The sequence below is a fragment of the Astyanax mexicanus genome, chromosome 20 (assembly GCF_023375975.1).
Source record: "Astyanax mexicanus isolate ESR-SI-001 chromosome 20, AstMex3_surface, whole genome shotgun sequence".
In the NCBI taxonomy this organism is placed as follows: domain Eukaryota; kingdom Metazoa; phylum Chordata; class Actinopteri; order Characiformes; family Acestrorhamphidae; genus Astyanax; species Astyanax mexicanus.
This window is the reverse complement of record NC_064427.1, coordinates 24,671,473-24,683,908: the sequence shown is the minus strand read 5'-3', so window position 1 is coordinate 24,683,908 and position 12,436 is coordinate 24,671,473. Positions and strand designations below refer to the sequence as shown.

Sequence of the window (12,436 nt, the reverse complement as noted above, 5' to 3'; positions counted from 1 at the left end):
GACTAGTCTTAACCACAGTCTGGGTAACTGACGCAACGTGTTTTCTCCCCTTTTTTCTCTCTCAGAGTTTGGTTGCAAAAAACTGATAAAGACCTTCACCATCCAATCAAACAGTAGCTTCTTAGCCCCAGTTACTGCATTATAAAAAAATGCACATTTAAGTACAGTATGGAAACACTAATTTGATTCAATTAACAGTTTAAAAAGATAAGTTACAAAAATAATTTAATGTATTTTGCCGTTTAGGGATGTTTTTTATTAATTGAGCCCACCCATCAAAAGTTTGGTAGAACCATTTTGGGATTCTTTCTGTATACATAAAAAAGTGCTTTATTTAGTTATGTACATTGATTAATTTCTTTGATAATGCATGTAAAATAAAATACCTTACTAAAGTACAGGAGGAAGATAAGAGAAATAGTGGCTTATATGTTGGAAATTCTTAATCTTAAAAAAAATAAGAAAAGTAAGAAAGAAAAGAAAGAAAAAATGTCTTAAAGGGTAAAAAATCCAAAAAAAAAAATACATTTAGTAATATTATAATAATAGAGATGTGACAAATGTGAATAGGCTGGTCACAATAATTACATCACCTTAAAAAAGCAAGATAACTTTGATTTTGCCCATTGTATTTCTCTTAGCAAGGAAGTTAAGAGAGTCCACTGAGGTTTGAAAAATAACATTTCAGTAGGAAAAAAAAGATTTTTGACAACTCCTGAAAGAGTTGAAGAATCGCCATTTCAAACATTTTGATTGAAAACCTCAGACAGGACACACCAGTATTGGCCAGCAGACTTTGTTTGACTGAGGGATCTGTACCTGCTGTTTGTGGCAAGCCAGCAGATGAGGGAGATGCAAGTACCTTCAAATAATAAGTTTTGTGCTTTTATCGAAGTTTGTTATAAACTAGCTTGTTCCTGTTTTGCCATTTAGCAAAAAAACTTCATGAACAAATTTTTGTATAGCCTTTAGACCCATTATATCTACTATAACTAAATGTAAAGAACCGCATAAAGATGTCACTGCACAAAGGACCCTTGAAGCACCTTAAGTTTTAAAAGTGTATATATAAGAGTGCATCCCAATAATGAGTCATATCTGTTTATTTCATTTTAAATAATGCATATCCATTTCCAAGTCTTACAAAATGTATAAGATTACACTTTTTCACAAGTTTTAGTATCAAAATAGGATTTCCCTTCCAGAGGGAGCCATTCAGGTTTAGTACATCAATACATCTCATGTCCTACATCAAGGGCTGGGCAATATTGCAATATTTTATTGTAATGACAAATTTTACTTTTCTTAGTATATTGTGGATATAATTAATGCTTAAAGAACACTAAGCCACTGAATGTTTTATAATAAAGAGAATAATTACATCTCAGCGGTGCCATTTTAATCATTATTGCTATTCAAATCGTAACTACACTTTAGTAGTGTAATTTTAGTCATACATTTACCTCAATTTGCCTGTGACACTCAAGTCACATGTAGCTAACTAACTCGACAGTCAGTCTTTTAGTTAACAAAAACAAATGCTAAAGCTAAATTAGCTCAGGTAACATTATTATCCTAGCCCTGTCCAGCCTGTGCATTATCTTTTAGCTGGAAAAAAGACGATACTTGATACCTGTCACTAGTGTTTAAAATCATCCCAATGTTAGAGAAAACTCTGCAATATGACTGCAAGTAATTGTTCTCTATGAATTATTCAGCCTTTTTGCTTATAAAACTGAACACTAAATACTAACAAACATTCAGTGCACCCATTGTAAAAATCAGCAGTCTTTCAATATAATTATATAAAATGTATACCATATTGCCCAGCCCCTACCTACAACAATTATACTTATTCTAAGGGAGTGAAAGCTCCTCTATTCCTCCTACAGTAACAATAAAATCCTGTTCATGTATGATGGGGTGCAACTGTACAGTTAGTTCTGTTCACACTCAGGTCCACGATAAAAACAGCATCACTTCTTACAGGAGATCTTCCTTATGTTGTACTGATCGTTCCTGGGGTTGAACTCAACCTCAAACTCGCACGTCAGCCGCTAGAATAAAGAATATAGAAAGAGAAAACATTATTGGAATACAGATTAAAGATAAATATTAGTCTGAATCTAAATCTCTAATGCAAAAAAAAAAAAAAAAAAAAAAACTACCTTTCGTGCCAAAGCACAGGTCTCCAAATCTGCCGGCTCTGTTTTTAGGCACTTAGTCTTTGCAATGGTTGCTTCAATCTTGAAGTTGATCATGTTGGTGACCTGCAGGAACAAATGAGCTGGATTGTAAACAGATTAGATATTAGGACTAATAGCTAGAGTGAATAGATGTTACAGTATTTACTAGTGCATCTTAAAAAAAAATCTAGAGTATCATTGAAAACATTTAAAAAAAAAAAAGCATTTTACTGTTGATCTATTTACTTTTACTGTTGATTATGGCTTACAGCCAATGAAAACCCAAAAATCAGTGTCTCAGAAAACATATTATATAAGACCAATTGGCATTTTTGGCAGTGTGGGCAGTGTGCCAAGTCCTGCTGGAAAATGAAATCTGCATCTCCATTAAAGTCATCAGCTGAGGGAAGCATGAAGTTCTGTAAGATTTTGTGGGAAAACACTGCACTGACTTTGGACTTGATAATATAACACAGTGGATCAACACCAGCAGATGACATGGCTCTCCAAACCATCACTGATCATCAGTAAATTTTCTAGAGGAAGAGTGGAGAGACACACAGTCCAAACTGCTTGAGGTCTAGTAGGGTGAATCAGTGATTGTGCTGAAAACTTTAATGAAGATGAGGATTTCATTTTCCAGCAGGACTTGGCACACTGCCCACACTGCCACAAGTACCAACTGATTTTATGTAATATTCGAATTCCAAACTATTGTTTAAATTTTTATTGGCTGTAAGCCATAATCATCAACAATAAAAGAAATAAAGGCTTAAAATGGATCACTTTGTGTGTAATACATGTATATAATATATGAGTTTCACATTTTAAACTGAATTACTGAAATAAAGTAACTTTTCACTATTTTTTTTTTTAAATGCACTAGTAATCAGTACCAGTCAGAAGCAGTCATAAGAAGAATAGTGCAGTACCTGTGTTTGTGCAGATGTAATCTCCAGAAGCTTGAAATACTTCTTGGCTTTGGATTTCATATTGAACTTCTCCACAGCTTTCTTAGCCGCCGCATGGACATCCTCCCTTTCAGAGTGGGCTTCTGACCAGCCTCCCAAAGGGTTAACATTTACTTAAAGAGGAGAAATGGGCCAGAGTTTAGATCATCATGTTTATTGTTATTTTTCCATACTTTAAATTGACACAGATATTGAGCAGACATATAGACAGTTAGGTGGATGTTTTCAATTTAGCACGTTTAACCACAGACGCAGCTTCACTTTTTTTAAAAAAGAATCCTGTTCATTAAGCTTGCCATCAGCTACCAGAGCCCTGAGAGAGCAAAATTGGTCTTGCTCTCTCTGGATGGGCGCTCTTTCCCCTCATCACTCCTAGGGTGATGTTGATCAGCACAAGGCGTCTGTGAGCTGATGTATCAGAACCGAGTCGCTGCGCTTTCCTCCGAGTGTGCTGTGCTGTGATGCTACTCAGCAATGCTGCATGAGTTGGGCGGTGGTTGACTTCACATGTGTCGGAGGAGGCATTTGCTAGGCTTCACCCTCCTTGTTTTGGGGCATCACTAGTGACAGGGAGAGTCCTAATGAGTGGATTGGGTAATTGCCTTGTAAATTGTGGAGAAAATTGGATAATAATAAGTAAATAAATAAAACTACAGATGTCAGTTTTTATAGTTTACTTGTTACTATTTTTCTGTAGGAGTTATAGACATCACACCCTCTGGTTTATCACCACTGTAAACATAAGCAGTGTGAGCATCTCTACAGTGATTATTGATGACTGTGTTTACACTTTAAGGATAGAATTTTTTAGAGAAAGTGTGAGAAATTGGTGAAATTCCAGTTTAAAACAGACTATTCAGATATTAACACACAGATGTGAGTTAATACATGTCAGCCTGCTTTTGTGTGCTGATGTTTAAGTAGCAGTATTGTGTGTTAAAGGAGACCTATGATTACAGTGTAAGCCAATATAAACCACATGTCTACAGTATAATCTGTTCAAAATCCACAAACAATCTTAATATTAATATAAATTCAGATATAAATAGTACTAATAATTATCAAATGACACAATAAGGCTGTGTAGCTTGATTTTGTCGTTATGATTCAATATTCTGTATCACAACATATTATAATTCTGTTAGCAATTCAATATATTGCGATTTTTTAAATAATTTGTAAAGGAAATATGTCATAGTACAAAAAAAAAACCCACCTAATCACTACACATCGTATTTAGGAAATCTGAGTGCAATTTTTTTTTTACTTTTCATCCAATCAGAACAATGGGCTCTAAAAGCTCAACACTGCTAGCTAGCCATTGGGTAGGGTTTGGACTATTGTAAAATAATTAAAGCTTGATATTTTTTGTTGTTAAATAACAGCTGAAAAAGGATTTTGATTAATGTGTAGATGTGCAAAAATAGTAACAAACAGCACCATTAGGGTCAACAAACACACAAATTCATTTTCAAGGGTGACAAAGCGTTGAAAGCCCAATAAAATGTCTGTTAGATTAATAGAAAATCAAAAAGTTTATTTTTTTAGTTTTGCTATTAATGTTAAGGATAGAAATCAGTTTCCTTCAAACTTACAAGCCTTTTAAATTCAACGGTGTACACATAACATCCTTGTATTTTAGTTAAATATAAGAAAAAGTGTAAAAAATAAATAAATAAAAATGACTGCCTCATAAAAGAGCTCTTTACAGGTTTCTGACAGAAACAAATAAATATTTATTGAAATTCTTCATTCTTAACAGCCTCTATATGTAAAGATGTACTGTGTCCAATATCCCATTTTTAATATGTAATGAGTAAAAAAAAATGTTGCAAAAAAATAAATAAATAATACATTCTGTAATACTTTAATATACCAATATTTTCTTACACCCCTATTAAATACTCATTCACATAAATACACACCTCTCAATGAGTTACCATCTTAATTTTCTCATAATGAAACAAATATAATTTTAAAAAATCAGTATTAATAAAGCCACTCACTTGCTGTAATCTCTTCCTCTTCTATGGGCGGCTGAGCTTCAATCAGCTGGGCCACAGAGAGAAACCCGAACAGCAGAAAGAGGTACAGATCCATGCTTACAGCTGTGTTCTCTCTACAGCAGGAGCGAGAGACTGTTTGTGTGTGAGAGAGAGATATAACAGAGAGAGAGTGAGAGAGAGAGTGAAGAAGTTCCTCTCGCTGCAGAATGTCAGACTGGCCTGATAGCTCACACCCTTCCTGGCAGGGTGGGTGGAGTGTGTGAGCTTTATAGAGTGCCAGACTCTGAGAGAGTGAGTAAGTGAGTGAGTGCGAGTGTATGTGTGTACAATGAGTCAGGGGACTTCTGTCTGCCTCTGTGTGTGTATATATATATATATATGTAGGGGTGTGTGTGTGTTTGCAGAGAGAGAGAGAAAAAGTTAATCTTATTACTGCGTTAAGCCTGTAGCCTGCTGCTGCTGCTGTCCATGGGCTGCTCCCTATCTCCACCAGCTTCTGTCTTCACTGAGCAGCTTGAACTCGGTTAAACACAGGGAGGAATTCTGTGAACAGTGAAGCCAGCTCAATCTGAGGCTTAACTAACACCAGGGCCGTAACTGTAGGTTCAGCTGTGGAGGGCTTTTATTCACTTCTTGTGGCTGGTGTGGGCCTCACACAAGGTTCTGACCTTTCACAATTGAGCTGTTAGTAATAAAGCTACTTTATAAATATAGAAGCATGAATACTGATTGTTTCCATAGTCATAAAAAAGCAGAAAGGTCTGGAAATTCTGTACTTGGAAACAAAAAAAAATGTTAAGAATATTCTCAAAGAAGAATTGTTAACCGCTCTGCTCTTAGATTCTCTGTCCAAGCCAGACCCAATGGAAAACCTGTGTCGTGCCAAGATTCCCCAACATTTTCCTCGTGCTTTGCCAGTTCACGCTGAAGAAAACGGTCTGTGATAAAGGCCTTCGTTTTTTTTTCTTCTATTTTTTTCATTTTATATAAAGCTTTGGAGTGCTAAATCAATATAGCTAAGAAACAAATACAAAAAAGTTATGTTATAAATCAATTTTTTTTTTAAATGTGCACCAAATCCTGTATTTGATATTACACAAATATTTGCCAGTTATCAATTATCGGCATTTACAGATATAATTCCAGTATTATTGTGATTTTTTTTTTTTACTTAAAAAAAAACAATTTATACAACACCCTTAAGGAAAATTCGATACTTAAAGCAGCACTAGGTAGGATCTTTTTAAATAAGTAAAATCACAGCTTGAAACTCACAGCTTGAAACTGCAGCGCTCCATTGAGGTGTAATAGGAAGAACAGCGGTGCTCTCGTGTCTGTGCCGGAGCTCCTCTGAGCTCAAACCAGACTAAGTTTTCTGAGGCAGCTGCGACCAATGCTTGCGAGAACTGCGACCTGCTTTCTGACCTTTAGTTCTAACAGTTCTACAAGGACTACTGGTTCATTCTTTATGAACATACAGACACATGGCAGAAGCTGGAGACAGACCGAATATCTGTGAAAGCCAGAAAACGAGAAAGAGGAACTAATCCGCCTGAAACATTTATTACACTTTGCAACTGTAGGGGGAGCCCACGAGCACAAAATATCAATCCTACCTAGTGGAGCTTTAAGGGAACCCTTAAGTTATGATGATCTCCCTTAAGAAAGCCCTTAGATAACACTTAATGAGCCACTAAACCCTAAACCAGGGGTTGGCAATAGGCAACCTATGGGCCAGATGTGGCCCACAAGCATAAAACATTTGAGTTTGAACTATAATGAACATATATGAAAAAAAATATATACAGGTGCTGGTCAACGAATTAGAATAATTTGAAATAGTGCAATCATGAAATTCTTTGAATGCATTTTTTGTGCAGAAAGCAAATCAGGTGTTCACCGCACCTGTCCTACTCGTTAGACTAATCACAGAACTCGTTACTTGGAAAAAAATTTGCTCAGCTGAGCTTTCCAAAAGGCCCATTTAGGCCATTTAACTGTGACACTGTTGTTTTATTGAATTAGAATAATGGAGAAACCGTTTAATTGAATTAGAATAATTTTTATTATAATTACAATCATCACTTTCTCAGTATTTTGTGGCTGCCCCCTTGGCTTGTATGACTGCCTGAAGTCTCCGCGGCATCGATTTGACCAGCTTGTCGCAAGTTTCCGCACTCACAGCTTCCCAGGCAGTGGCGATGTTCTGCTTCAGTTGGTCCAGCGTAGTAGGCTTTCTGTCGCGAATTTTCCGCTTGACGATGGCCCAAAGGTTTTCAATGACATTGAGGTCAGGCGAGTTGGCTGGCCATGCCAAAACTTCAAGCTGTTTTTTAGTAAACCAATCTTTGGTCGACTTTGCCGCATGAGCCGGTGCAAGATCCTGTTGAAATATGAAGTCTTCTTCGCCGAACTGTTCCTCAACAGTCGGAATCAGGAACATTTCCAGAACATCTTGATATACGGCAGCATTGACAGTCTTCTTGAGGAAGCAGAGTTTCCCTACACCTCGAGCGGACATGCATCCCCAGACCATAACGCTCTGGGGAAACTTGACGGATCTTTTCACGCACTCGTGGTTGTAGGTTTCGCCACCACAACGCCAGACACGAGGACCTTGGTCACCGAAGGAGATGCAGAAGCGTGATTCGTCACTGAAGACCACTTTCTGCCAGTCTTCAGCAGTCCACTCGCCGTGTTCTTTGGCCAACTTCAGCCGTTTCTCCATTTGTTTCTTGTTCAGCATCGGTTTTACTGCTAGAACGCGAGATTTGAAGCCGAGTTCGCGCAGACGACGGTAAGTGGTTGATCTGGAGACGTCAGCGCCGGTCTGCTTGTTCCACAAGTCGGTGAGCTCGGAAGTGGACTTGAACCGGTTGCTGACTGCGATCTTTCTCAGCTGCTTGTTGTCGTGAGCAGAAGTTTTTCGGACGCCGGAACAGTTGGTGCGCTTGCTGCAGTTTTTCTTGAGAGCTTTGCAGACGGAAGACTGGCTGATGCCGAGCTGCTCAGCAATTTTAGTTTGGGTCAAGCCTTGTTGGCGAAGGGCTTGAATTTGAGCCACTATTCCGGTTGAGAGGTCGCGCTGCTTACCCATGATTGATTTTACAACTTAGAAATTCTACTCAACCCTGACTTTATACTGCACAGTGAACACTCTTCACAGAAAACAAAAATTCGAGCATTTATTCTAATTCAATGAAACGGTTTCTCCATTATTCTAATTCAATAAAACAACAGTGTCACAGTTAAATGGCCTAAATGGGCCTTTTGGAAAGCTCAGCTGAGCAAATTTTTTTCCAGGTAACGAGTTCTGTGATTAGTCTAACGAGTAGGACAGGTGCGGTGAACACCTGATTCGCTTTCTGCACAAAAAATGCATTCAAAGAATTTCATGATTGCACTATTTCAAATTATTCTAATTCGTTGACCAGCACCTGTAAATAAAATGCTTTTCTGGCGAGCTTTTGTTCCCCTGTCTTTCTGTCGCGCTCAGAGTATCGGCTCACCATCTTCTTATAAGGTCGTTTTTTTTCCCAATTTACTAGCCGGGGCAGCTGTAGTGTATTGGTGTATCTACTACCATCCCATTGCACTTAATTTTCAAAAAAACAGATTTTTTTTTGTGGCCCCCCACATAATATAAATATTTGAAAAAATATCTGGCCAACAAGCCAAACTTAATTGCCGACCCCTGCCCTAAGCCATTTTTTTTAAATCAGAGGAACACTGCTGCAGCTCAGGCCAATCAGCTCTTCCTTCTGCCCCACCTCTAAACCCATACATCACCCATACACGTTCTGCCAAACTACCCCTCTCATTAAAGTGTTTTACACACAGTAAGCCAAATTAATGTGAACCCAAAAGAATTAAACAAAAAATGCCAAAACAGCTTTTAATCTTTTCTCAAATCTTAAATGTTGAAAGCTAAAACATAAGGCAAATCAATGTAACATTTATTTCTACAGCTGTTATACCAGGGTGTGTAATCTTAAAGTTATTAATATGTACAGAACAACTACGTTGGCTTAGAATTTCACAGAATTTCACATTGGTGAAATGTTAGCCCTAAGTGCCAAGTGAATAAAATAAAACCAGATACTGCACATGTGAACACTGACTACAACTGAGGTAAGAGGAAAATTGTCCATGTTAATCATCTACTCTTACTGTAAAATGAAAGGAGGTACACAGCTCACCAGATCTCCATATTGGCTTTTAAAGGCCTTGCAGTTTTTGATTATCTGTTTTTGACACTGCTATAACTCTGAGTCATGTGACTGATAGCCTTTCACACAGCACACATCCAGACACAATGTGGAATGTGCTACACAGTGACACACCCCCACAACACAAAAGCAATGGCAAAACAAGCAGACCGCCAGTCACATTTAGGCTGAGCGATGCTGACACACCAGTCCATCAGCCACCGGCCTTCTGCGTCAGTCCTGCGTTACCCAACTCCGGCAGTCACAGTCTATCCCACCCACTGTCACACACACTTACTTACATTTTTCATAGAGGTGTGCCAAAAAATCGATTCACATAAGAATCTTGATTCTCATTTACTACGATTCAGAATCGATTTAAAATGTCCCAAAATCGATTCTGAGGGGCGGGTTTTAGACTGATTTTGGGCTGGGTATTTTTGTTGGACCTGGCAACCCTGGGGATAGGGCTTGTCCCTTCAAACGGAGATCTTCCAGACACACACAGAGCGTAGGTGTTTGAGAATCACCGGTAAGATGGCAGAACAAGCACTATATTACCTTAGATTAACGTGTAGTTTCAATGTTTTATGGCAGAATGCTTCATAACAAGCATAAAAAAGATCGCTAGTAGTTAGTTTCAGTAACTGTTAGCTAGCTAACTAGCTAACTTTCCAGTTCCACCTTAAATAACGCTACAGGTGGCAGCGGGCTGCAGCATTTAAGGCGGAACGGAAAAATAACAATAAGCTAATCAGAGCTAATTTCAGCTCCTCATCACAGAGGAATTAAGGAATGGACAATATGAATTAATTTCTCCACCTCCTGCCCCCTTTCTGAAGAAATACAACGACCTTAAAGTTAACTAGTTAATCAGCAGCTGCTCCTGAACTTTAGCGCTCCACTGCTATCATCACATCAGCCCAGCAGCGTCACCTACACACCACCGCTAGTAGCCTGGTAATAAAGCAGTGTTATTTATTATTTATTTATTGTTCATTAACGTCATTGTGATATCCCAGTGATTTCTCTGTCACTGAGGACCCACATTCCTGCACATTTTATTGTTTTTGTAACACATTACTTGCTCCAGGACCAGTGTATATTATGGAGGGTTTTTTTTCAATAAGATTCATAAGCCAGAAGCAGAAATTTTTATAATTCAAATCGTTTTGAATCAAAAATCGATTTTGAATCGAATCGTGGCCCCCAAAATCGGAATCGAATCGAATCGTGAGATAGTAAACGATTCCCACCCCTAATTTTTCATTTCGTGCTTAAAGAGCACATTCACTCTCTTAACATCTGTGAGTTACCTGCAATCTCAGCACATCTGAAACATGCCTAGAGATAATAGTAATAAACAAACATAGGGGATGGGAAATGCTTAGAATGGAGCAGACTTTATCCAATCAGATACTTACTTCTGTGCTTCAAGAAATCACTACTGATTTAAAGGTGAAAAAAAAACACCACTCACAGCCACTGCTATATGTATTAACGCTAATTTATGCTCAGAGTTAACGATACAGATACACAGAGCCCGTATTTTATCCACATTTCCCTGAATCCTTACAGATACATGCATCACAGGGCAGTAACAGCAGAAATCTAATCAAGAAGAACCTACCGTAAATATTTTTTTTTTGTCATTTCTAGTTGTATTTTTCTTTGTTATTTTTATTATTTTAAACATTTCTGCATTGTAGTAATATATAAAGGACATATGAAAAACATATGGAATTATTTTGCCCAAAAAAAAAGTGTAAAACAAACCAAAACAGATCTAAAATCTCTTGCTTAGATGACAGTTTCGCACATCTTGGCTGGTCAGTTTTATGAAGTAGAGTCACCTGGAATGTTAACAGCTTTCAGTTCACAGCTGTGCTGAACTCTTCAAGAGTTAATTACTTTAATTTCTTGCCTCTTAATAAGTTGTTTGAGAGCATCAGTTGTAAAGTTGTGAAGAGGTAGAGTTACAGGTATAAAGTGAATAGCTCTATTTGAGTAATGATCTAATACATATTATGGCAAGAAAAACACAGGGGGCCCTAAAAAAATAATATTTCATGGTATTTTTGTGATAAGTCTCTTTGTGATATGAAAAAATAAATAAATAAATAAATAAATATACTGTGAAAAAATATATACTACAGCAACAAAATGAAAATTTAATTGTATTATTGCATACGATATGATATGGCACACCCCTAACTGAGATATTAACAGATACTCAGACTCAGACACACTCTCAATCTTTAAATCTAGACTCAAAACATTTCTATTTGCTCAAGCTCATTACAATTTTCTTCCTCTTACAGCTTATCCAGCAAATATAAACCCTGTCCTAATCATCTGCTTTCTCTTTCTCTCCCCATGTCCTGAGCTGCTGCTACCAGTGCCCATCCCACTCCAGCAGAGTTTTATAAAAACCATTCTAACCCCTTTTTCTTCCCTCCCCTCTCTGTTCTCTCTCTCTATCTATCTTTCTCACATGTGCTGAGACGCCTGACCGGCCGGTTTTCCTGGATGTGTCCGTCTGTGGTTCCAGCTTTCAGGAATCAGCCCTGTCCTTCTACTCATCAGAATTATTTCACAACCCTTCTAACTTCTGCTTTTTTTCTCTTCCTTTCCTTTCTGTTTTCTCTATCTATCTCTTTTACATGTATGGAGATGCCCTGTTCCTGATGTTCCCAGCCTGGCTCTCCACTGCCCGCTGTGTTGTTCTCCGGCTCTGCAACCCTGCACTGATTACCATTAACACACTCAGTATCTGTTTTCTGTATTAGCCATAGCTCTATAGTTTGTGCCCATCACATTCTTATATTCATAAATTAGTACCTGTTATATTAGCCATAGTTCACATTAATTCTCTGTACTGTTTTTGTTATTTGTTTGTTTGTACTGAGCGGGTCGACCCGAGTAGGATGGGTTCCTCGGACTGAGTCTTGGTTCCTTCCAAGGTTTCTTCCTCTTAAAGGGAGTTTTTCCTTGCCACTGTGTCACCATAAAATTGGCATCTCTGTGGTGCTGCTCATAAGAGGCGTGGACCTGTTTTTCCTGTA

General features: G+C 37.8%; 2 protein-coding genes across 2 annotated transcripts in view; one reads left to right on the top strand and one right to left on the bottom strand.

The window, feature by feature from the left end:
- LOC103045667 (ephrin type-A receptor 5) overlaps nt 1–12,436 on the top strand; it is a 382,833-nt gene that overhangs the window by 360,688 nt on the left and 9,709 nt on the right. The window lies entirely within an intron of this gene.
- si:busm1-57f23.1 (CY domain-containing protein) lies at nt 1,086–5,507 on the bottom strand. The gene is made up of 4 exons (XM_007260811.4): nt 5,164–5,507; nt 3,119–3,270; nt 2,169–2,270; nt 1,086–2,057 (listed from the first exon to the last, which is right to left on the bottom strand). The coding sequence occupies exons 1-4, from the start codon at nt 5,255–5,257 to the stop codon at nt 1,977–1,979; spliced, it is 429 nt and encodes a 142-aa protein (XP_007260873.3). The 5' UTR covers nt 5,258–5,507; the 3' UTR covers nt 1,086–1,976.

Bases quoted from the DNA above. Each gene is read 5' to 3' on its own strand.
- si:busm1-57f23.1 (XM_007260811.4), bottom strand. From the start codon at position 5,257: ATGGATCTGTACCTCTTTCTGCTGTTCGGGTTTCTCTCTGTGGCCCAG. The intron at 3,271-5,163 runs GTGAGTGGCTTT...CTCCTCTTTAAG, and splicing joins AGAGGAAGAGATTACAGCAA to TAAATGTTAACCCTTTGGGA. The intron at 2,058-2,168 runs GTAGTTTTTTTT...TCTTTATTCTAG, and splicing joins CCTGTGCTTTGGCACGAAAG to CGGCTGACGTGCGAGTTTGA.